This window comes from Terrapene carolina, unplaced genomic scaffold, assembly GCF_002925995.2.
Source record: "Terrapene carolina triunguis isolate 2854851 unplaced genomic scaffold, T_m_triunguis-2.0 Scaffold35022, whole genome shotgun sequence".
Taxonomy (NCBI): Eukaryota; Metazoa; Chordata; order Testudines; family Emydidae; genus Terrapene; species Terrapene triunguis.
In genome coordinates, this window is record NW_020699373.1 from 13,799,789 (window position 1) to 13,823,459 (window position 23,671).

At 44.5% G+C, this 23,671-nt stretch overlaps 1 protein-coding gene across 1 annotated transcript; it reads right to left on the reverse strand.

The window, feature by feature from the left end:
* Positions 1-20,977: 20,977 nt before the first annotated feature.
* On the reverse strand, positions 20,978-23,294 carry LOC113405313 (mitochondrial import receptor subunit TOM5 homolog). Its single transcript, XM_026646391.2, has 2 exons — positions 23,052-23,294; positions 20,978-21,514 (listed from the first exon to the last, which is right to left on the reverse strand). The coding sequence occupies exons 1-2, from the start codon at positions 23,176-23,178 to the stop codon at positions 21,480-21,482; spliced, it is 162 nt and encodes a 53-aa protein (XP_026502176.1). The 5' UTR covers positions 23,179-23,294; the 3' UTR covers positions 20,978-21,479.
* Positions 23,295-23,671: the final 377 nt, after the last annotated feature.

Genomic DNA, 23,671 nt, shown 5'->3' on the forward strand with positions numbered 1-23,671 from the left:
TTCTGTATATCATTTTTGTCCCCTGTGCCACCATTTTGTCTGTGTTCCTGGTTCTTTATGGTGTTAAAAATGGCTCTGGGCTGGAACAGGATAATAACAATGTTATTAGTTCATTCTCATTCCAAAAATATTGTTAAGTGTTTTTAACAATATCGGCTGTGTTTCACAGCAGCTTTATTTATTAAAATGTCTTTCTGGGATGTTCCGGAATATTTTTGTTCCCTGTGCTGCCTCAGAACTAAGTCTTTCGCGTGGCTCTATTTGTAAAGGTATTTATTGCCCAGAACAGGCCCTAGAAGGTGGGTTTGGAAGAGGTTTTCTGTGATATAGAGTTATTCTTAGTTACTTGGAAGCTGTGTATCATTTTGGTCCCCTGTGCCACGTCGTAACGATGGTCTGGGTCATTATTGCTGCTTAAAAAAAAATGGTTCTGGGCCAGATCGAGTTAATGACTGTGCTACTAATCGATTTTCATTACCCTGAGGACAATATTTTAGTAATGAAAACCGGTTAGTAGCACACTTTCATTCACCAAGTCTGGCCCATAACCACTTAACAATGTGTTTTTAGTCTGTTCTCATTACTAAAATATTGTTCCAAGCTGTGTAACGGTATCTGCTTTTTTTTTTTTTTTTGCAAGAATTCTACTTATTAAAATGCCATTCCAGGCTGGTCCAGCTTTTACACCATACCTCAATGCAGTGCCTATGCTGATGACTGTCAGTGTATCCGAAACTTGGTGTTCTCTGAGTTCAAGGGCAGTATTGTTTTTTTACTCTTACTTACTCCCGCCTCTCTGTTGTTACAATAGCCCTATAAGTTATTTAAACTCATTCTTGTAATAGAGAGAAACTCGCATCTCCACAAGAATGGTTTCTATGGGGCTATCCTGTTATAAGTTTATCTCCACTCCCAATGTTATGGATATGCAATTTAATACCATATTGATGGACATTATAGAGTTTTACCAAGGTTAAAACATTCTTGGGTCTACATGTCTAGGGCTAGGGCTAGGTCTACACTACATGTCTAGGGCTAGGTCTACACTAGGGGGGGGGATCGATTTAAGATACGCAAATTCAGCGACGCTATTCGCGTAGCTGAATTCGACATATCCGAGCCGACTTACCCTGCTGTGAGGACGGCGGCAAATCGACCGCCGCGGCTCCCCCGTCAACGGCGCTTACTCCTACCTGGGCTGGTGGAGTATGCGCGTTGATTCAGGGATCGATTGTCGCGTCCCGATGAGATGCGATAATTCGATCCCCGAGAGATCGATTTCTACCCGCCGATCCAGGCGGGTAGTGAAGACAAGCCCTAAGGGTTCAGGAACCTGTAGTGAGACACCTCATCATCTGAGCATGTAGTGTCCCTATATTGACAAACGATTAATGATCTGCAAGTCATTGGGCAATTTTATAAGCTATATAACTGTGGTAGAGACGACACTATTCTCTTTTGATTTGCCTCTATTTGCTCCATTACCACCTCGTGTCTCTGACCCACCTTGTGTCTCTGAAGAACACAGAGGCTGATGAAGTTGTGTTGACAAGTGCAATGTAGTGCATGTTGCAAGGAATAATTTGAACTACTGATGCACATTTCTAGGTCATATAAACTAACTGCACAAGAATCTGGTCACCAATAATGTACAGCAGGATGCTGTCACAGTAAGAGCTTTAGCCACATGACTTCTAGTTAGATCGGGGTAGTCGATAGGCGGACCATGGACCAAATCCAGACCTCCAGATGCTTTAAACGGACTCCGAAATCTTTTTATTTACTTATAATTATGTTTTATTATTTTCTCTGGAATCTGGACCTTGACCAGGACATTTGGACCTTGACAAAAAATAATTGACTAACCCTGAGTTAGACTCTGCAGAACTCTAGAAATGCCAGTGTCTACGCTGCAGTTTAGTACCATACTTTGAAAGAGCCACCAGATGTCAGCAAATACATACTTACAGCACTCCCAGAGGAACATCATGAAATTAAAAGGCATGCGGAAGTTCCCTCCACCTTGAGTAACTATGGGGAAATACAGCTGTTTTTTTCTAATTCGATCCTATGCCGACACCACTCCCCAGGCACACCAGAGCTATAAAACATAACCAATTTCAAAGCATGAGGTAACATATAAAACAGCTAGCTACCACTCACTCCCCCGCAGCCACCCTGGGGCAATGAAAATGGCTGCCAAACACACAGCATCCCATGCTCAAATTTAAACTTGCACAGGTTATGATGAGCATCTCTGTGAAAAGGTGCAGCACTCAAAGCATTTTTTAGATAAAAATACCAGCAGCAATTAACTTTAAAAAAAACCTTGTAATTGCGAACTGTTCTCCTGTACACTTGCTTTTCAAGTTGCTGGAATGGTACATTTGCATGGAGGGGTGTTATATGGAATCCAAGATGGATTAATCAAAGCAGGAGAAGTGATGTTTGTGTGGTATTCTGGCCACATTCTGCTGATTCAGAAAATAACATCTCTGATACGGTACCCAGCTAACAGGCAAAAGTAATGTCCTCCAAAACTGGGAAACTGGGGGGGCACAGTCTTGTCTATGGAAAGATGTAAATAGACATTATTCCCTGTGATCTCAGACTTTTCATGGGGATACAACACCTCTAAATGTCAAGGGAGAAGGGAATAAAAGATATTCACCAGGGGAATTGCAGCTGAGACTCAAGTCTCTCTAACGCATTAAACTAATTTTCAGCCCTTTGCATATAAGCTATCGAGCTCCCTGTGTTTACAGTTATCTCTGCATCTCAGGAGCATTGAGCAGTCTACAAGGAAGCTGAAAGACACTAGTCAAGGCTGACCTCTTTAAACAGTTATCAGAGGATAAGGACTTTGTGCCACCTTGCAAGCCTCTCCAATGACCTGGATACCCCCACTGGTTTCTGACAATAGCCTTGTTCAGCTAAGTCTTCATATGCAGCCAGTTGTAGAACATCACTCGTTTCTAAAAATTACAGACCATTTTCTAACACAGAAGGTTTTGCAGCCAACACAAGAATTCTATTCTGGACATCACTGTGATGGATAACGATGAATAAACCATTGCCTAGGGATCGGTGATCAAATCTGATTACATTCAATATTGGCAAACAGAGGACAGTCCCAGCCAGTAATAAGTATACTTGGAGCTTCAACAGGACAAATTTCCCAGATCTGAGGAAAATCTGAGTGAAATTGATCAGGAGGGAAAACTTAGAGATATGAGTGAAAATTGCGAGCTCTTTAAGACAGCATTATTAAATGGCCAAAAGCCATGATTCCATAATCAAGAAGGCAACTTTGGCTAAAAGCACAATCTGGTTCAATAGCGGAGTGAAGGCAGCAATTAGAAACAAAAAAGCAACCTATAACTTAGACAAAAGGGGAAGTAGACAGCAATCAATATAAGCTAGATGTTATAAAATGAAGGCCATTGATAAGGGAAGATAGACATCAGAAAGAAAAATCTCTGGCTGGCAGGTCTAAGAACAGGAAGGATTTCTTAAAGTCCATTGGAAACAAAAGAAACCCTAACAATGGTACAGGCCCATTACCAGCTGGAGATGGTAGAATTGTTGATGATGCCAACAGAACAGAAATATTTATTGAACACTTCTGCCTATGTCTGGAAAGCAGCAGGATGATGTACTAGTATTGTGTGAGGATGATGAAGTATTTTCTAGTCCACTAGTAAGTGAGGATATTAAACAGCATCTTCTAGGGATAAACATTTTTAAATAAGCAAATTCTGATAACTTACACCTAAAATAGTTGAACGAGAAGATTTCTGGCCTACTAATGTTAATTTTTAATAAACCTTAGAATCCTGGGGAAATTCTAGAAGACTGGAAGAGTGCTAATGTGCCAATATTTAAAAATGCAAGTAAGTTGACTCAGGTCAGGATGTCTGGCTGATTGTTCCATCAATCCCAGTCAAAATAACAGAAAAGCTGATGTGCAACTCAACTGCTAAAGAATTGAAAGAAAGGAACATAATTACAGCCAGTCAATATGATTTTATGGAAAATTGCTCATGTCAAACAAATCTGATTTCATTCTTTGTGATCACAAGTTTGGTTGATGAAGGTAATTATATAGATGTAATAAGCCTAGACTTTTGTAAGGCATTTGACTTTACTGCACAACATTCTGATTAAAAAATTAGCACTAGACAATATCAATAAAGCACACATTACATGGATTAAGAGCTGGCTAACTGACAAATCTTGAAGTAGCTGTCAATGGGGAATCATCAGATGGAGGTGTTTCTAATGGAGTTCTGCAGAAATCAGTACTAGACCTGATGCGGTTAAATATTTTCATCACTGATCTGGAAGTAACTTTAAAATCACTCCTGATCAAATTTACAGTGTGACGTTTCACTCCATATTCTTAATGACAATATGCTTATGATATGAATATGACATAACTGAGATGTACTTTATGCAAGATGGGTCTTGTAAGATATCATTGGAAAGGTTATGATTTACTGAATGTGATTATCCTATTTGTATGCCTGTATCATTTCTGTATCTGAAGTTAGGAATATTGACTGTGTATCTGTATTTCAACTCTGCAACTTTGGGTGATGCCCACTGCTAACACTTCAGGTACAACAGTGGAAAAGCCGGACAGGGCTAATGGGCGATTAGCAGAGACAATGGTCTGTAAAAAAGCTTAGTCTTCCTGTGAATACTGGAGACAGCCTACGAGCAATGGCTGCCACAGCCACGCAGAGACATGGGGCCGAGTCACCTGATATTAGATACCCACCCCCCCTTTTGGAATGCCAGTGGTTTTCCATTAGAAGACAAAGGGTTCCCGCCTTACATAAGAGTTATATACGGCGGGGGAGTGACATCATCATGGTTCTCCTCTGCCTCCCCACCCAGAGAGACACTGAAAAAACACCTGGAAGCAAAAACTGAACTGAGGGGAGAACTGAACCCAAGCTGGAAGGGCGTCTAGCTTGTGAGTAGTAATACCTGAGGTCTCAAGAGGGAAATCAGTGCAGCTGCCTGTCAAAACTTTCTGCAAACTGCCTAACCAATTTCTTTAGTGAAACTAGCTTAGTTTGCGTGTTTGGTTTCATTTGCTTAGTAATCTGCTTTGTTCTGTTCTCTCTTATATTTACTTAAAATCCATCTTGGGTACTTAATAAACTTATTTCTTGTTTATAATAAAACCCAGTTTATGCAATTTCTAACTGGGGGGGGGGGCAAGAAGTGTGCACATCTCACTTCACATTGAGGAAGAGGGCGGATTCTTATGAGCTTGCGCTGTGCAGATTTTTCTATACAGCGCAAGGACAGTATTATTTTGGGTTTATCTCCCAAAAGGGGTGAACACGTGAGCGCTGGGGGAGTCCTATCACACAGAGCTGACGTCAGTCTGTGTCTGCAGTGGGGTGTGGCCCTACCTGTGTGTGTGTGCACTGCAAAAGGCCAGAGAGCCTAATTCAGCAAAGCAGGGAGAGGGAGCTCAGGCTGATTGAACAGGGCAGGCTCAGTAAAATCCCAGTATATCAGGTGGTCTCCAGAAGGGGGGTCCAACCCGTCACACACGGATGAACCAAAGATTGGCGGGGTGCTGAATAGTGGCAGGGCGGCCATACAGAGCAATCTGGTTTGCTTGGCAAGCTGGACCCATTCAGAGAAACAAAATGTGTTTTAACACAGCTGAATGCGAAGGGATATATCTATGAACAAGGAATGCAGAGCATGCCTGCAGAATGGGGGGCCATATCCTGGAAAGCAATGGTTTTGAAAAGGATTTGAAGGTCACACTGAACAAGCAACCAAACATAAACTCCCAGGGCAATGTTGTGGCAAAAAGGGCTAATGCAATCCTTGGAGGTCTAAACAGGGGAGCAGTGAGCAGGAGCAGGGAGGGGATCTTACAATATTGGTGAGAGTGATACTGGAATCCAGTACATCCAGTTCTGGTCCACGTTTTAAACAGGATGTTGAAACATTGAAACGGCTGCACAAAAGAGCCGCAGAAATGATTAAGGAGGGCTGACGAAAATGCCTTACAGTGAGAGACTCAAAGAGCTCAATCTGTTTAGCGTCTCAAAAAGATTGAGAGGTGACTTAATTGCCTTCCTGGGGAGAAAATACCAGATGTTACAGGGGTCTTTAATCTAGCGGCGGAAGACATAAGAAGAAGCTGAAATCAGGCAAATTCCAATTAGAAAATCAGGCACACATTTTTAACAGTGAGGTTGGTTAATCACTGGAGCAATCTCCCAAGGGAAGTAGGGGATTCTCCATCTCTTTAACTCTTCAGATCAACACCGGATGCCTTTCTGGAAGATCTGCTTTGATTAAATGCACTATAGGACTCTATACTGGGGTAACTGGGTGAAGTTCTTTTGCGTGTCATACAGGAGGTCAGACTTAATGGTCTAACAGTCCCTTCTGGCCTTATCCATGAATATTGAACTATACTGAAGTTCTGAGCACTAGCTCCTAATGGTGACTTGTGGTGCAGTCTCAGAGATGCCCTTATAATGATGAATGCTCATATGTAAAATAAATCCTTATCAAATATAGAATTAGGCCTTTAAATGCTGAGTCACCAGACCGTAGCCCATGGCACAATAGTCTTCTGATGGTGGCACCAACATAGCTGAGACCAATGAGAATCAAATTACACACTGGAGCCCTCGAGGGTAAGGAGACATGATAAACAGCTGCATAGCTGAAATTGCTCACATCTTTTTATTATCAGCAAGGAAATATCATCTGAAACCAGAGGCTGGTGTTTCCTCAGCAACCTGGCAGTGACATTCAGATCCAGGGACTTTAATGTCAGAACGACTGGTGCACACGATGTAATCCCTGTTGTTCTACGGTGGCTTAATCCACCAATGGCCTGAGCTCATACTGCTCACATGACATGGCATCTCTCAACAAAGCGTTGGGGCAACACACCTGTGGAAACAGGCTGTGGCCGGCAGTACACCTGGGGTCATGTTGCCAAAACATTTATATGGTAAAGATGGCAACTCAACGATAGAGCTGGCATCTTCAAAAACTGGTGACTCTGAAATGGTGTTTGCAAATCTTTTAGAAAGGAATCACAAGTGGTCACAAAGGACCCTGCATGCTCTGCTGGGAGCACTCCAGGTTTATTATAAAATAAAAAAACAGGTTTGTTCCAACGGTAGCCTTTTATTTGATTTAAAGTGAGTTTAGTGATGCTGTATTACACCACCGTGGGTTCGGCTCTGGTGGCCACAGTTTCAAGCTCAACCGTGTGAAAGTCACTGGCTTCAGATTTAAAGCCTCTAGGAACTCATGAAGACCAAGGATAGTGACCACATGTACAGTCACAAGTACAAGGTCTAGTCTGTTTTACACGTTTTATTAAAGTTACAGTTAAGGTAATGATTACCCATGCACACAGAAGCCCTATAAAGACCTGTGCACACGTTACAAATACAGTCATACTCACATCCTCAATGATAGTCTTAAGGTTTGATGGCTGCCTTGCCAATCGATCAGCAGCAGAGGGATGGTTCCTGCTGGAGTCTTCCCATAGGGAACTCGTTGTACCCAGTCCGGGAGCCCTCTTTTCTCTTGTGATTCTGACTATACCTAACACTCTGCGCATGTGCATGAAGGTGTCAATGCTCTTTTTCCTTATCTGTATTGTGCCACCCCCCCCCAGAATATTGGAGTGACACATTTTTCATAGGTTGCTTGTACTTCCTTTTATTCTCATTAGCGTTTACGCACAACATGTACCCTGCAAGACAAAAAGCCTAACTGGCTTCAAGACTGAGCTTAATAAATTTATGGTGGGGATGGTGTGATGAGACTGCCGACAATGGCATGTGGCCCATCGGTGACTGCTAGCAGCAAATATCCCCACCTGCTGGTGATCGGTCACTAGATGGGGAGGGCTCTGAGTTACTACAGAGAATTCTTTCCCCGGTATCTGCCTGGCGGGTCTTGCCCACATGCTCAGGGTCTAAGTGATCACCATATTTGGGGTCAGGAAGGAATTTTCTCCTGGTTCAGATTGGCAGAGACCCTGTGGAGGTTTTGACTGAAGTTCTGTGGCCTGCAATGTGCAGGAGGTCAGACTAGATGATCACGGCGGTCCCTTCTGACCTTAAAGTCTGTGAGTCAGGCCACGTGTTAGAAAATTGTTACAATAGGGTATCTCGTGATATTGAACCGTACATTGCAGTCACTTTTTCATAACATCATCCATTGGCTCATCTTTCTCGTGATTTTGTGGTGTATGGTCAGTCTTTGGTCACTTATGTCAAGCATTTCTTAAGCCTATGGCCTAGTATGGCTAAGCTGACATCTTACAGGCCTCAGCCTGTAGGCCTTGCGTTTCAGCCCTGCTTTACTTAGATACCTAATGCGTACTTATCCCTTCTAACTACTTATCAATCTTACACTTCTATGATCCTACAACTTACATCTCTTTAGCATACAGTGATTATATATGACATAGCACATGAGTTAATAACATCACACAACATATAATAAATGAATGATAAAATGAACCAATTGGCTATACAACAACCAAATCCAATACAAAGGGAGTCCTTCCTGTTTTGGTGCTCACAGCACAGTTTGTTAGTTTAGGGTTCTTGCACTAACTGGATATCTGTCCTGTATTAGGACTGTGTACTAAGTGGGAGAAGTTAACTGACAGTTGAAATTTCAGTCAGGTATTTGTTTGTAAAAGGCAATCTTCCTTTTAATGAACTCAGAATGGGTAAATGTCAGATTGGGAGTCTAACAGTGGATGTTCACAGGCAAGCCGCATTCTACCAACTTCTGCAGCAGTAGAAAAAAACATATAGTCCCCCAATGTAAAGCTACCTTGGCATGAGGCTTCTGGACACGTGGTCCATCTACTGCAGTCTTAACTGGTCTGTAAGTACTGTCCTAGTAACTGCTCCTCTCCTGTGAAATCAAAATTGATTTGGGGAGTTCCATATGCATATGACCGAGGACAAGGGGGTTTGCTTCCTTTCCTGACAATGGCAGTTTTATGGAGACTACATTGATTCTTATTCATGTTTGAGCATGTCAGCTTGATTGTGCATTCTTGTTCAGAAGTAACAATGGACATTTAAAACCGTATAGACTCCAGTCATATGAACTTTTGCTATCTCGCAGCTTCACATAAAAAATATCTTCCCGGTGGTAATAACAAAAGGTGCCATCAATCAGCTGAGCACATGCAGTTGCCAAGGGGATGTCATGACACCATTTTATTTCACCCTTTCCCGCTGTTTGATGGAATCAAACAATGATTCCCTCGCCCTGGTTCTGAACATTAGCTTATAGCAAGGCCCTGCGTTGCTCCTTACGCCCAAACATTGATGATAAATGGAACCATCAGAATGTCCTTACTGAGAGTCACATTGCACTCAAGGAATTTGTACAAAATATTTGCACTACCCACTTACAATAGTTTGGTATATGTAACTTGGAGACACAGAAATCTGCTTGTTCTGTTTCCGGCAGAGTTCATTGTAACTTACTCCTTTCATCAAAGCCATTTTCCAGAGTGCAGTGATTTAAAAAAAAAAATCACTTCTCTCATTGACAATTTTCTCTGATTCTGGAGCTGATGTGACTCTTCATTCACTTGTTCTCCATGTTTAATAGATAGTCTCTGATTTTGGGGATAGAGCATTTCAGAAGTGTCATCCTCAAAAGCCCCGCAAGTCCATTGCTCAAATTTCTGAAATGTCCCACACTGGATCACTTCTCTTTGAGTGGTCAAACAGAAGGCTTTGCTCTCTGTGTAGTGTAAAAACTAGACCCTGGTGCAGAGTTAACATTGTAATCGTATTGCCCACGCCTTTCTTCTTCAGACCTGCCGCACTTTCTTTTGGAGAACATGGACAATTAGTTTGCTTTATTGGCAGCCTCCTTGTCTCCAATTGCCATTTGGGGGCCTGCCAGGACCAGAAGTTGCATAGCATGCATTTTGGAGCTATCAACATCTCGCTGTAAATGTAGAGGACTGTGAACAGAGAAAAACATCACCCAAGATTTTGCAAATTCTCGTAAGAGAAGTCTGATTAATTCAGTAACAGTTACCTTTTCCCACACCTTTCACAAGGAGTGGGAAACTGAAAGTCACTGCTTGATTTGATGCTCTCAACTGATGAAAAAAACACCAGACGTTGTAGCTCTGCTGCTGACTTTCTTGGGGTTAAAATTGCTCTCAAGTGTTAAATTTCTTTGTCCAAAATAAGCCTGATGAAATTTGTAAAGGACGTAGCACTGCATATATCACTTTTTAAAAGGACCACTGTGTACACTGGCATTTCTTTCCAAGCCATCTATCCCTCTATGACCTTGTTCATGCTTCCTAGAGTATTGTCAGTTGCTATTGTAGCCTTTTTAAAGTTAAATTCGGCTGTGTGGTTTGGGACTCTGTCCTTAGAATAGTCTTCACAGATGTGTCTGAAGGGTTTGACGTCACAATACATGGAATTCTCCATATTTGCTCTGAAATTCTTCCACTGATTCTGAATTGATTAGCTGTGACACGAAGGTCTTTCAAAACCGTTAGGTCAACATTCCCCTAACTCTCCACGCCTCTCACCTAAGTGGCCCCAGCAGTCATAAGATGACTTGTGCAGTACTCCCGGGATCCAAGAGAAACTTGCTTCTTTCCCTGCTTGAGGAAATGGGTACATTTCTCATTCTGTCTTCTGTGCAGCTTTTCTAGTGTTTCAGACACAAATTCCTGGTGGTGCCACATGAATTCCTTTGTGTGAAGATAAACAGCCATTGGAAATATTGGGTCACCTTTCAAAGGGACGTTTCTCATCACGAAGGGAGGCAAATCCAAGTAGTACCATGTGACATGAGCTGTAAAAAAGTGCAACACTATTTTGTGAGGTCCAAACAAAACTGAGATTGGGCAGCATGTGAGCTTAGTCATGTATGAGTCAGGATGTACTGACTGTTCCAAGAGGCTAAAGATTTCATTATTGCAAGGGTGCCCTTCTTCTTGGGACATACTTTGCCCCCGTTTGAGGATCCATGGACAATCAACAGAGTGTGCCTACAGGAACCAGCCAGAGCCTGTGCACTTTGCTAATGTTCATAAGCTTCTTTGGATCTTTAAGTGATACCACAGCATCTTCCATTTCCATAGTAGCAACAAAAGGCTGCTTTGAAGATTCAGGTTACCATGTCTTGAAGAGAGGCACAAACTTCCATCAGCTAAATAATGGCGTACATGAAGCTTGTTGAATCAGGAGATTCCCTTAGGCAATACACATGTTTTCTGTAACTGGACAGCGAGATGTCTTTCACCCCTCCCCTCCCACTTACCTTTTTCAGACAATGGTACCTGCCCCAGAGCACCTGAGGTGGATGAACTGTGGGTTTTAGACTCAAATACCATGAGGAGGAAGAGCAGAAAAAACTCAAGGGTATAAAAAAGCTATTTTTTTTATGTAAGGTCCCATAAGAACTGAAATCTCTTTGATTACGGAGATTCCCATAACAACTTCATAATATAGCTCCTAAGAAGAATAACCCTCGGGACTAAAGCAAATGGGGGAGGAATAGCTCAGTGGTATGAGCATTGGCCTGCTAAACCAAGGGTTGTGAGTTCAATCCTTGAGGGGGCCACTTAGGGATCTGGGCATAAATTTGTCTAGGGATTGGTCCTGCTTTGAGCAGAGGGTTGGACTAGATGACCTCCTAAGGTCCCTTCCAACCTTGATATTTTTCCCCCTCCCCCCAAAAAAAATTCACCTAGGCTGAGTATCCAGGCTAACAGAATCTTTCAAGGCTGCAGTCATCTGCAAAAGCCAAGTTTCCCTGATTGGATTAAGCCCTTGTCAACAGAGAACAATGTTTTTGGTTTTTTTTCACCATAACTATACCCGTATAACTTTACTGAAGAGTATGTTCACAGCGCTTTGTTTATGCCATCTTATGCTGCTTTCTTGTGAATCATTGCACCTACAATATGAGTCAGCAATGCAATGCTGTTGCAAACAAAGCAAATGCAATGTTAGGTCGCATTAACAGAGGCATAGCATGCAAGTCACGGGAGGTGATAGTTCCGCTCTACTCGGTGCTGGTTAGTACTGTCTCCTATTTTGGTCACCAATGTATAGAAAGGATGTAGGGAAACTGGAAAGGATCCAGAGGCGAGCAACAAATGATCAAAGAGATGGAATGCAGCCAGATGAGCAAAGGCTGAAGGAACTGGGTAGGTTTAGTTTGGAAAAGAGGCGATTAAAGGTGGACATGATAGTGGTCTTCAAGTACTTGAAAAGCTGCCATAAAAAAGATGGAGAAAAGTTGTTTTCTCTTGCCACAGAGGACAGGACAAGAGGCAGTGGGTTCAAACTACAGCATAGCAGATTTAGATGAAATCTCAGGAAAAACTTCGGAGCTGCAAGAACAGGACAATGGAACAGACGCCTAGGGAGGTTGTGGAAGCTCCTTTGTGGAAGGTTTTCAAAAGGAGGCTGGATAGCATCTGTCTTGGATGGTTTAGACACAACAAATCCTGCATCTTGCCAGGGGGTGAGACCCTTCTAACCTTATGGTTCTATGACACTATGAAATTTGAGCAAAGTTGTTCTCACCACATCCTCTCAGCAGTCTTACTGACCAAACTTCTTAGGCCAGGGCCCCTTCTTCAATTTAACAGCCGCTTCCTTTGTCCCTTCTTGTGCAGCGAATTGATTGTCAGAAAGAGAGGGAGGAGGGGTGCCTCTGGGTGTTTGTCCCTCTGTTTTACACTGTCAGTCCCCTTCTTGGAAAACCTTTTCAGCTGAGATTAGAAAAAAAGTCTTTGGAGAAGGATGTTCCAGAAAAAATATTGAATTATTTTTTAAGAAATCTGGGGCTTGAACCACCCTGACAAATTTAAACCGTGTTTGAGCAGGTCCAATGAGACTTTTATCTTCCATTATAGCTATGTGTAATAGACAGAACTCCTTATACAAAGCATCTCCATCCACACTCAGCTACATCATCTCATCAAATGAAGGTGTCTTGTTAAGGCTCAGGCCAGAAAAATGAATTAGAGGAAGAATTCTCAAAAGAAAACCATTTCTCCAGATAGGCCACTCTTCTAAACAGCCTCGCCTTCAATTTTGAACTTTTGTTGAGCTTCCCTGGGCAGGTGCGTTAAAGCTCTGTTCACATGCTAACCAAAGAACTCAACATTTTTCCTGTCAATCAGCTGACTTCTGACGTAACGCCATAAAGTTCTGTGGCATTCGTAGCATCCGTTTCAAGAATACAGACGGGCTTCTGAGAGATGGCCGTGACCAAACGTACAAAATACACGTAGCTCTTGGGGGAGTGTCAACATGTCACTTAACTTGTGCTTCTGATCTCTGATGAATCTCCAAACTGGATTGTAGCAGTCTGATTCTCAAGGCTGCAACAAATACAACGTGATGGCCTCCCAGTTCAGCAGAAGCCTTTCAATTGCATGAAAGAGGCTTAACCAGCAGGTGGGGGACATGCAGAAGCACTCTGGAATATTTTGATGTGCAAAATCCAAACAGGACTTGAGGCACCTGACTTTTTTGCACTGCATGAAAACCCATTAAGAACTTTTAAAACCAAACCTCCCACATCAAAGCTGAGTGCTTTCATGAAAATTTGTGCTGTGTTGTGCAGGTCATTGCCGTTACAATTAGCCTGTATTATCTGTGCTTGTATTGCTTTCAATTTAACAAAAACAGAGCAGTTCTTCCCATAATTCACTGATGCATTCTCTGGTCCATATGCAATTACTTCTTTCAGGGCCAAACCAAAGTTATTCACAGCATCAATTATACATTTTGTAACAGATTCAGATGATTCATCTGGCTCCTCTGAAAAATCCAAAAGGACATTGTTCACGCCACTTTCAACATAAAGAGAAAAACAAGCAGCCAAACGGAAAAAAAAAAAAAAGTTTCCTTATTTTGAAGCATGTGTAGCAACAGCAAATGAAGAATGTCTTGCCTTCAGTTTTTCAACAGCATTTTCCACAGAGAATGGCCCTACTGCATTTTCCACCAGACTTTCTATTTTTGTTCTTGCCAGCTTTATCTTGCTTGCCAAAGAGGAATCTGAATGTAGCACACTGATAGTTTGCTGCCACAGTGAGGGATGTTTTTATAGTGGGGGTACTGAAAGCGGAAACCATGAATTTCGTTATTACCACTTCAACACAGGGGGTGCTGCCGCACTTCCAGCACCCCAGGTCCAGCACCCCTGGCCACAGTTCAGTGACAAACAATGGTAACGATGCTTCACCCCATGACAGGTATAGACCAATTCAGCTGCAGTGACAGTGTCCTCCGTCTTCAAGTTTTTCAGTGATTACAAATATGTAATACAGATGTTCTGTTTTGCATTCTGACCAGTTGTCTGGTGCATTTCCCCAGTAAAATGGTGTTGAACAGCATTAACACCAGCATATTTTACTGTAAATATGCAATAACAAATTCTGCCACAGGCATTAGTTTTGTCCCATTTAGCCAGCCAGTCTTTAAACTCTGCAGCCATTAACCCATTTTCTTCAAGTGTGCAGTGTCTGAAGTGTGTCCTCTCAGGAGGTGTGGGACCTCTGGTACAGGTATTACCCATTACCCTCACCACTCTCTGTTGGTTATTTAAGATGAAATTTGTTCTGTAATTTAACTGTAGCACTCTTTCGCCTACCAACTCTTCACTCTAAAACTGACACTTGCAGACATGGGGACATGAACAAAGTAACTGCATGATCCATGTTCTTTCTCCTCCTTCTGCCTCTTTTATACCTCAGGGCCTGTCAAGTCTATCTTCTAGATGCTTCAGTGGTGCCTGTGAAGTGCTTAGCATACTTAGGAGCTCTAGAACAGTGGTTCTCAAACTGGGGGTCGGGACCCCTCAGGGGGTCGCGAGGTCATTACATGGGGGGTCACGAGCGGTCAACCTCCACCCCAAACCCTGCTTGCCTCCAGCATTTATAATAGTGTTAAATATATTTAAAAGGGTGTTCAATTTATTAGGGGGGGGTCGCACTCTGAGGCTTGCGATGTGAAAGGAGTCATCAGTAAAAAAGTTTGAGACCCACTGCTCTAGAACAGTGGTTCTTGTTCCGCCGCTTCTGCAGGGAAAGCCCCTGGCAGGCCGGGCCGGTTTGTTTACCTGCCGCGTCCGCAGGTTCAGCCGATCGCGGCTCCCAGTGGCTGCAGTTCGCTGCTCCAGGCCAATGGGAGCTGCTGGAAGTGGCGCGGGCCGAGGGACGTGCTGGTCCCCACTTCCCGCAGCTCCCATTGGCCTGGAGCAGCGAACCGCGGCCACTGGGAGCCGCGATCGCCCGAATCTGCGGAGGCGGCAGGTAAACAAACCGGCCCGGCCCGCCAGGGGCTTTCCCTGCACAAGCGGCGGAACAAGTTTGGGAACCACTGCTCTAGAAAGTATTCAGTTAGAATAAGGATTCTTCCTATATTATACTCTAGTAAGAATTCTTCCTCCTTGCCTTTAGATAGTAAGTTTTCCATAGAAATATGCCCCCCATGTAGCCCCAAGTCTGAGGTAATACCCAGGAACTCCCCAAGAGAAAGAGAGGGGTTCTTAAAGGAATGTGTTTCTCATCATAAAAGCTTTCCGGAGAGAAATACCTAAATAACAGAACACCAGGGAGTGACAGACCCTCGGTTACAAATTCTCCCACCTACTGAACAACAAATAAATACATAAAACAAATGAAAAAAGGTGCTCTCCATTGAGGAATAACAGATGTTCAGTGCAGGACAGGGGGAGGCGGGTAGCAAAGGCTGGTTTCCAATTCTGTGTTTTCAAACGCTTTTTATCCTCATGCCAAAGATTACAGAGCCCCTGGAAAGGATACATCTCTTGGGCCAAATTGCCAGTAAGAGTCATTAAAAAGACACTGGGTTCTGTGTTTGTGCTTGACAGAATATAGCTCTATGTTCACACCCTACACACGATTGTAATGTTTGTACAAGGTACTTCTTGTGAGGGGTCATTTGAAATCTCAGAACTGGCTGATCAGTAATACCGTGGCAAAGGGCACATAGCAACACAATAGGTAAAGTTATGAGCATAACCTGAAATCATGACTGAAGTATGTTTCCCAGATAAGTCTGGGGAGTGGCTAAACCATTCCTCGGAGACAAAGGGCAAAGTGACACCTCAGCCAGGTGTCAACAAGGCTGATGGACCAATACCTGCTCAATGGTCACTCTTTGGCAAGGATCATAGAATCATAGAATATCAGGGTTGGAAGGGCCCTCAGGAGGTCATCTAGTCCAACCCCCTGCTCAAAGCAGGACCAATCTCCAACTAAATCATTCCAGCCAGGGCTTTGTCAAGCCGGACCTTAAAAACCTCTAAGGAAGGAGATTCCACCACCTCCCTAGGTAACCCATTCCAGTGCTTCACCAGCCTCCTAGAGAAAAAGTTTTTCCTAATATCCAACCTAAACCGCCCCCACTGCAACTTGAGACCATTACTCCTTGTTCTGTCATCTGCTACCACTGAGAACAGTCTAGAGCCATCCTCTTTGGAACCCCCTTTCAGGTAGTTGAAAGCAGCTATCAAATCCCCCCCCCCCATTCTTCTCTTCTGCAGACTAAACAATCCCAGTTCCCTCAGCCTCTCCTCATAAGTCATGTGCTTCAGCCCCCTAATCATTTTTGTTGCCCTCCGCTGGACTCTTTCCAATTTTTCCACATCCTCCTTGTAGTGTGGGGCCCAAAACTGGACACAGTACTCCAGATGAGGCCTCACCAATGTCGAATAGAGGAGAATGATCACGTCCCTCGATGGGGATGGAGGTGGGGGACCAAAATTACATCTTTGCAAAGAAACAGACATGCTTCTCAAAGAGAGGACAGGACTATAAAAAGAAGGGGCAGACACCCCAAGACACCCACCTCTCTCTCCCTGTCGCTGGCATCACACCTAGGAAGACAAAGGAAAGCAGATGCTGGAGTCGGGGTGAGGGCTCCTGACCTGAAGAGTTTGTTCAGTGACCTTGCTGGAAATAGGTGGTGAGGAATTTTGCTTGAATCTAATACCGTTTGTTAAGTTAGACACTAGTAAGTGTTTTATCTTTCGTTTTCTTTTAACCATTTTTTATTTTATGCCTCCTGGCTTGTACTCGCTTAAAATCTCTCTTTGTCATTAATAACCTTGTTTTACTGTTTTATCAATTCCAGTGTGTTTAAGCTGGAGTGTCTGGGTAACGCTATTTAAAATAATAACCTGGCATATTATTCCCTTAAAGGAATAAGGGACTCAATATATGCGTACTGTCCGGGACAGCGCTGGGCATTATAGGACATACATTTCTGGAGGAAAATCTGGGACTGGGCGTGTGTTGGTGTCACCCTGTGGTGATCTTTAAGGCTGGTAGGAGCCAAGGTGTCACAGTGCTTACACCTTTTCGCAGCATTTCTCTCACCTTTTCAAACTGCAGAGAACTAGGAGTAGGGCAGGACCATGTGCAGCGAAGAAGAAACAGGAGAGCAGCATAAAGGCGAACTAGATCCGTTAGAACTAGAGAACATTGCAAGCAGCAGCCAGGCAGGCAGAATTAGGTACAGGCAACACAGGCATGTGCCTGGGGGTCTGGCTACTGGAGTCAAGTGATGACATCAGAATGGCACTTATTTTTAATTTTGTCCCCTAGGCTTCACAGCTACAATGCACCGGAATGCTCTTCCTGAGTCATGATGTATATTGCTCAGTATATGATGAGCCACATGGCCATGGGGCACCATGGGAGAAGTAGTCTGGCTTAGGAGCCCAGCATGTAGAGAACTGGGCCACCATGCATCCAAACTAGGGTTGTCGGTTTTGGTTGGCCATATTCCTGGAGGTCTCCTCACATGACATAATCTTTAATTCCTGGAGACTTTAGGACAATCTTGGATGATTGGCAAACCTAGACCAAACTACAATTCCAAAGAAAGATGATGGTAGCATCTCCAAATTGTCAACTGAATTTCTCTGTTTTCAGGCATTAAGTTTTTGGACAAGTCATCAACATTTTCTGTGGAAAGCAAACACTTTTCATGAACATTTTTTTGTCAAAATCCCATTTTTTTTGTCAAAAAAATTGTTTCCACAGGTAATGTTTGACCAGCCCTGGTTGTTCAAAATAAAATGGTGCTTTTCCAATCGCAACCCCACCCCTTTCCCCAGCAAAAGACTCCAATGTCAGGATCTTCAGAATGGTCTACCACTTAAAAGGACTTGTAACCGGGGGGCGACCCAAGAAGTGTTTTGTTATTTATGGGGTTGAAACCCCAGTTCCTTATTCCAGGACAATTTGCAAAATACAACTGTGCGTGTTTGGTGGGGAGAGGGACATGGGCCACTATTTTATGCAAAAAAAGCTTCAGGTCAGGAAATGACACATCTCAGCTATTTCAGAATAGGGGAGAGGCCGCAGGGATGTGTCAAGAAGAATTTTGACCCAAGAAGAATTTTGCTCTTAAATAATGAATTCGTAATAAAATTGTAACAAATTAACCATGCTTCTTGTGAAATTTCTAAAAAAATGTCTTAAACTAATGACTTCTTTCAAATGTTTGGTCTGTGAATAAGGAACTGGGACAAGGCAAATGACTTCAGCCTTGTGTGTTAGTTCCTTTTAAAATGCAGTTAGCCCTTCATTGCTCTTGATTTGTGATGTTCTAGAGCAGAGGTTCTCAAACTTTTGTACTGGTGACCCCTTTCACGTGGCAAGCCTCTGAGTGCGACCCCCCCCCTTATAAATTAAAAACATTTTACTATATTTAACACCATTATAAATGCTAGAGGCAAAGCGGGGTTTGGGGTGGAGGCTGACAGCTCACAACCCCCCAGGTAATAACCTCGTGACCCCAACCCCCAGTTTGAGAACCCCTGTTCTAGAGGTCATAGGGGTGCCACATTGTTAGTCACTCCTCCACTAGGTGGAGGCACTGTGCACTGAGAATCCAGTTTCGCTCTTTGACCAGTAATCTAGGGCCTGACACAGGCCATCAGCCCGGGAGCAGGAAGAATGGCCCTGGTGTGACAGCCACAGGGGATGGAGGAGAAAATAGACTGTACCATGCTGGGGGATCAGAGTGCTCCAGTAGGAAGTTACACAGATGTGCCTGTGCAGTCTGAACCCACGGATGTGTTAGCATTCCTGCAGCCAATGGCCAGTTGCGATGGAACGCAGATACTGCCCCACCAGCCCAGAGGACATTGACCGTGATGTTTGTGCGTCCTGCTGCCGGCATTGTCTCCAGCCCCAAATTATTGTTGCGGCTCTTCTCTGCATCCTTTCCAATTCTTCAGCTTCATTTTTAAAATGCACACACCAGACCTGTACCCAGTATTCCAGCATCAGCCTCACCAATGCCATACGCAGAGGTAAAAATCACCTTCCTACTCACCACTCTCCGTCCTGCATCACATCCAAGGAGGCAGATCTACAACCCAAACCTTCTCCGAGTCGCTGCTTTCCAGGGCAGTGCCCCATTCTGTACAGATGTCCTGTATCCCTTATTGTTAGATCTATAACTTTGCATTTGGCTGTCTGACTGCCCTGTCCTCATCATTTATCACTCTGCTACTCTGTGTCATCTGCAAATTTTATCAGCAGTGATTTTATTTACTCTGAGATCACAGATGAAATACTGAAGTGTTGGGCCCCCACTGACGACTACTTGTTGAGATCAGTCACCTGGCCAGTTCTTAATCCATATAGCATGTGCTTTGATATGATATAGCACTAATTTTAATCAGAATCTCCTACACTACAAACTCATTTTACTGTAATCTGTGGTAATCTACAGTTACCTGTATCAACCAAACTCATAATCTCATCCAAGAATGAAATCAGGTTTGTCTGACAAGTCCTATTTTCCATAAAATTATGCTGACTGGCATGAACAGTATTTCTATCCTTTAGTTATCAATTGAATCTATATCAGCTTTTCCATTATTTCACCCAGGATTGCTATCAGGTTAATAGGCCTATAGTTACCCAGATAGCAGGACATGGTTGTGCTGGCACTTCGCTCTAAGAGACCCACAGGGTCAGATTTTCAAATGTATTTAGACTCTAGTGGGATTTTCAGAAAAATCTGGCTCAGTGGTCTCAGGACACTCAGTTGAATTCCTGACTCACCTTTCTGGGTCCAGTGGCAGCTCAACTCAGCATTGTGAGCTAACAGACGGTATAACCTGGCTGTTGCTAATCTGGTCCAACTGCAGGAACCCACTTGAGGCTCAACTTAGAAGAAGTCACCCTGCTGCGAGGAAATGCCCAAGGAAAACCAGTTTGCTAAGCTACATTTTCTTCCTTCTAGCCTCCTAGGATCAGCAATTTATTTTCTGTGCTAGAAAAAGACGCAACAGCAAGGGACCCCCACTAGAGACGGGCGGGCAGGCGGTTTGGTTTTAGGAAGGTGCACAAGACTAGGAAGCATCAGGTACTATAGTGATGGGAAAGCTATGTCACAGCCAGAGATGGGCAAATGGCATGCATAAGTAAGCTTTACTGAATAATTTGGAACAACAAACATTTGAGGAAAGTGTAACTCAGACCAGAGGCTGCCTGATCTAATGAACAGAGCACTAGACTGGAGCACAGGAGACATGAGTTCTAACCCCAGCTCTGCCACTCACTGTCTGGGTGACTTCCCTTCTTTGTGCCACTATTTCCCCATCTACCTTTTATCTGTCTTGTCTATTTCAACTGTAAACTTTTCAGGGCAGGAACAGTCTCCTACTTAGAAGGTACGAGCACGGCATTTCCTATCCCCTTCCTCATTCTTGCCATCGTCTATGCTTTTCCCAATTCCCACACGCACCTCACCCACCCCCACTCCATACATGACCAACACTTTTGTAGAAGAAGACATTGGTGAGAGGATGGGAGTAAAAAGATCCCACGAGCCTTCTAGGTTAATTGATTTTATTAAAAAATAAAGCAATAGAACAGTGCCTGAAATCACAGACTTGTTATTCCATTTTATTTCATCAACAAAAAAATAAATCAATTAACTGGATTCAAGTTAACAGCTTCCTAGATGGAGTTTAGGGATCCAAACAACTTCATTTTTCACACAGACAGGTTCAGTAAGATTGACGGCCATAGCACTGTGGTATTTTAGAGGTAGCTCCAGAACAAAGAAATCTGTTTGCACTTAATTTCTTACAAAAATGGAATATGATGCAATTTCTGGACACAAGACAAGGGCTGTACCAGCACAAACAGAGATATATGCCGCCACATGCGAGCATTACATGACTTGAAGTCAATCAATAGGACAATAATCATTTTCCATACTTCCAGCTAGGCCATTGCTCTCACAAAGTCAAATATGCTTAAATGAAATTTTTAGATCCATTCGGTATGTGGTCTGCCTTTTGCACCTTGTTTATTGACAGAGAAAAGCAGCCACAATCCTTTTTGTGTTTCCATGTATCCGGTCTTTGGAGCTCTTCTGTATTCATATACTATCCAATTTCTTTAAGATGTATGGAGCTGAAAAAGAACATACAACCAAGATATAGATTTTTAGTTCAATTAAACAGGATTAGAAGTTGTTTTAGGCATACAATTTGCTCTGCCTATACCTTAATGCAGGGGTCGGCAACCTTCCAGAAGTGGTGTGCCGAGTCTTCATTTAGTCACTCGAATTTAAGGTTTCGCGTGCCAGTCATACATTTTAACGTTTTTAGACGGTCTTTTTCTATAAGATAACTAAACTATTGTTGTATGTAAAGTAAATAAGGGTTTTAAAATGTTTAAGAAGCTTCATTTAAAATTAAATTAAAATGCAGAGCCCCCCGGACCGGTGGCCAGGACCCAGGCAGTGTGAGTGCCACTGAAAATCAGCTCACGTGCGACACACATGCCATTGGTTGCCTACCCCTGCCTTAATGGCTTGAGGACCTACAGAAGTACAAGTTCAGTGTTGCAGGTCACTGCTTCTAACTTCACATCGCAACCAGCTGGGTGAACTGTTGACTTTGGAGACAGAACTACGGTTAGAGAACACGGAATTTAAGAGGCTACTCGGAGGTCTGAAAGCCAAAGAGATGCACCAGGAGAAAGTCAACCCCTGGCAAGTGTATTGCGAGAGCTGTGGGGTAGAGATCCCTGAGAAGGACCCTTAGGGTACGTCTACACTACGAGATTAATTCGAATTTAGATAATTCGAATTTGGGAAACAGATTGTATAAATTCGATTGTGCGCGGCCACACTAAGCACATTAATTCGGTTTTTAACCACATTAATTCGGTGGTGTGCGGCCACACTACCCCATTAACTTTAACCACATTAATTCGGTGGTGTGCGGCCACACTACCCCTAATTCGAATTAACAAAATCGATTTTGGTGCTACTCCGCTCGTCGGGGTGGAGTACAGAAATCGATTTTAAGTGCCCTTTAATTCGAAATAACTGGCTCCGTTGTGTGGACGGGTTAAGGATTAATTCAGATTAACGCAGCTAAATCTGAATTAAAGTCGTAGTGTAGACCAGGCCTTAGAAAACACACATGAGCAGACCCACGTCTGTGTTGGGACCAGCTAACAACTGCAACCCCCTTAGCACGGCGCAGCCTCGGGGAGATCGACTGAATTCCTTCCTTTGTTCGGGCTTTGAGACTTTCCCCCCGATCTGCAAACGCCACGAGCCGGGAGACTTTCCCCGCGCCTCGTTTTCGCTGCAGACTCGCGTGTCCTTCGCTGGGGTCCGGCCCGCACAAGGCAGCGTGTACTGTTTGCAGGGGGGGGGTTGCACAGCCGGTTGCACGCTACAGGGTGCAGCTGCCCGCGGGGGGTGTCTGGGCTGCGATCAGCGGGGGCCCCGGCTAGCAGCCGCCCCGCCCGCCCCGGGGGTTCGCTGCTCCTGCCGGCTCCACGCTGCGCCCCACGGGCGGGCCCGGCACGTGCTGAGCGGGCCCCGGGGTCGGTGGGGGGGGAGCAGCGCGCGCCCACGTGGGGCGGGCGGCTCGTGGCGAGGCCCCGGGGGGGGGGGGGGAGGGCCAGCGCGCGCGCCCCGCCCGTCACTCACTGATCCGCAGCAGCGCCACGTAGAGGAGGAAGGTGCGGACCGAGCTGAAAACATCCTGCCGCATCTTCCGCTTCAGCTCCTCCGGGTCCATCTTGGGCCCCGGCCCCAGCCCCTCGATCCGGAACATGGCGGCGACCAGGCTGCTCGGGCTCCGCGGCCGGGACTGCGGCTGGGCGGCGGGCGCTGCTGCCCCGCTCCGCCTTCTGGGCCCGCCCGCGCTACGGCGCCTCAGCCGGGACACGCGCTGTCACAACCTCCTCCCCGCCACTCTGCGCAGGCGCACAGGGGAGCACGACAGGAAGCGAGCGAGTCACGTGACTACGGAGCGGCGTGGCGGCCCCCCTCTTCCCCAGGCGTTGCTCCCTTTAGCCATCGCCGGAGCATGCGCGTTAGCCGCACTGAAGCCGGCTGCCCTCATCTGTGGGGTGGGGCAGGAGACTCCCCCGCCCCCCTGAGCCGTGGTACATGGTTCCCTCCATGACAGGCCTTATTTCCAGCCTGAATCGGTTCCAGGAGTTGGTTTAGGCTCAGCTAAAGTGAACCACCCTTAGCCCAAGTGAGGGCTCACCCCAGAGCTGGAACGGGTTATTTAACTACATTGGTTTAAAAAACAATCTACG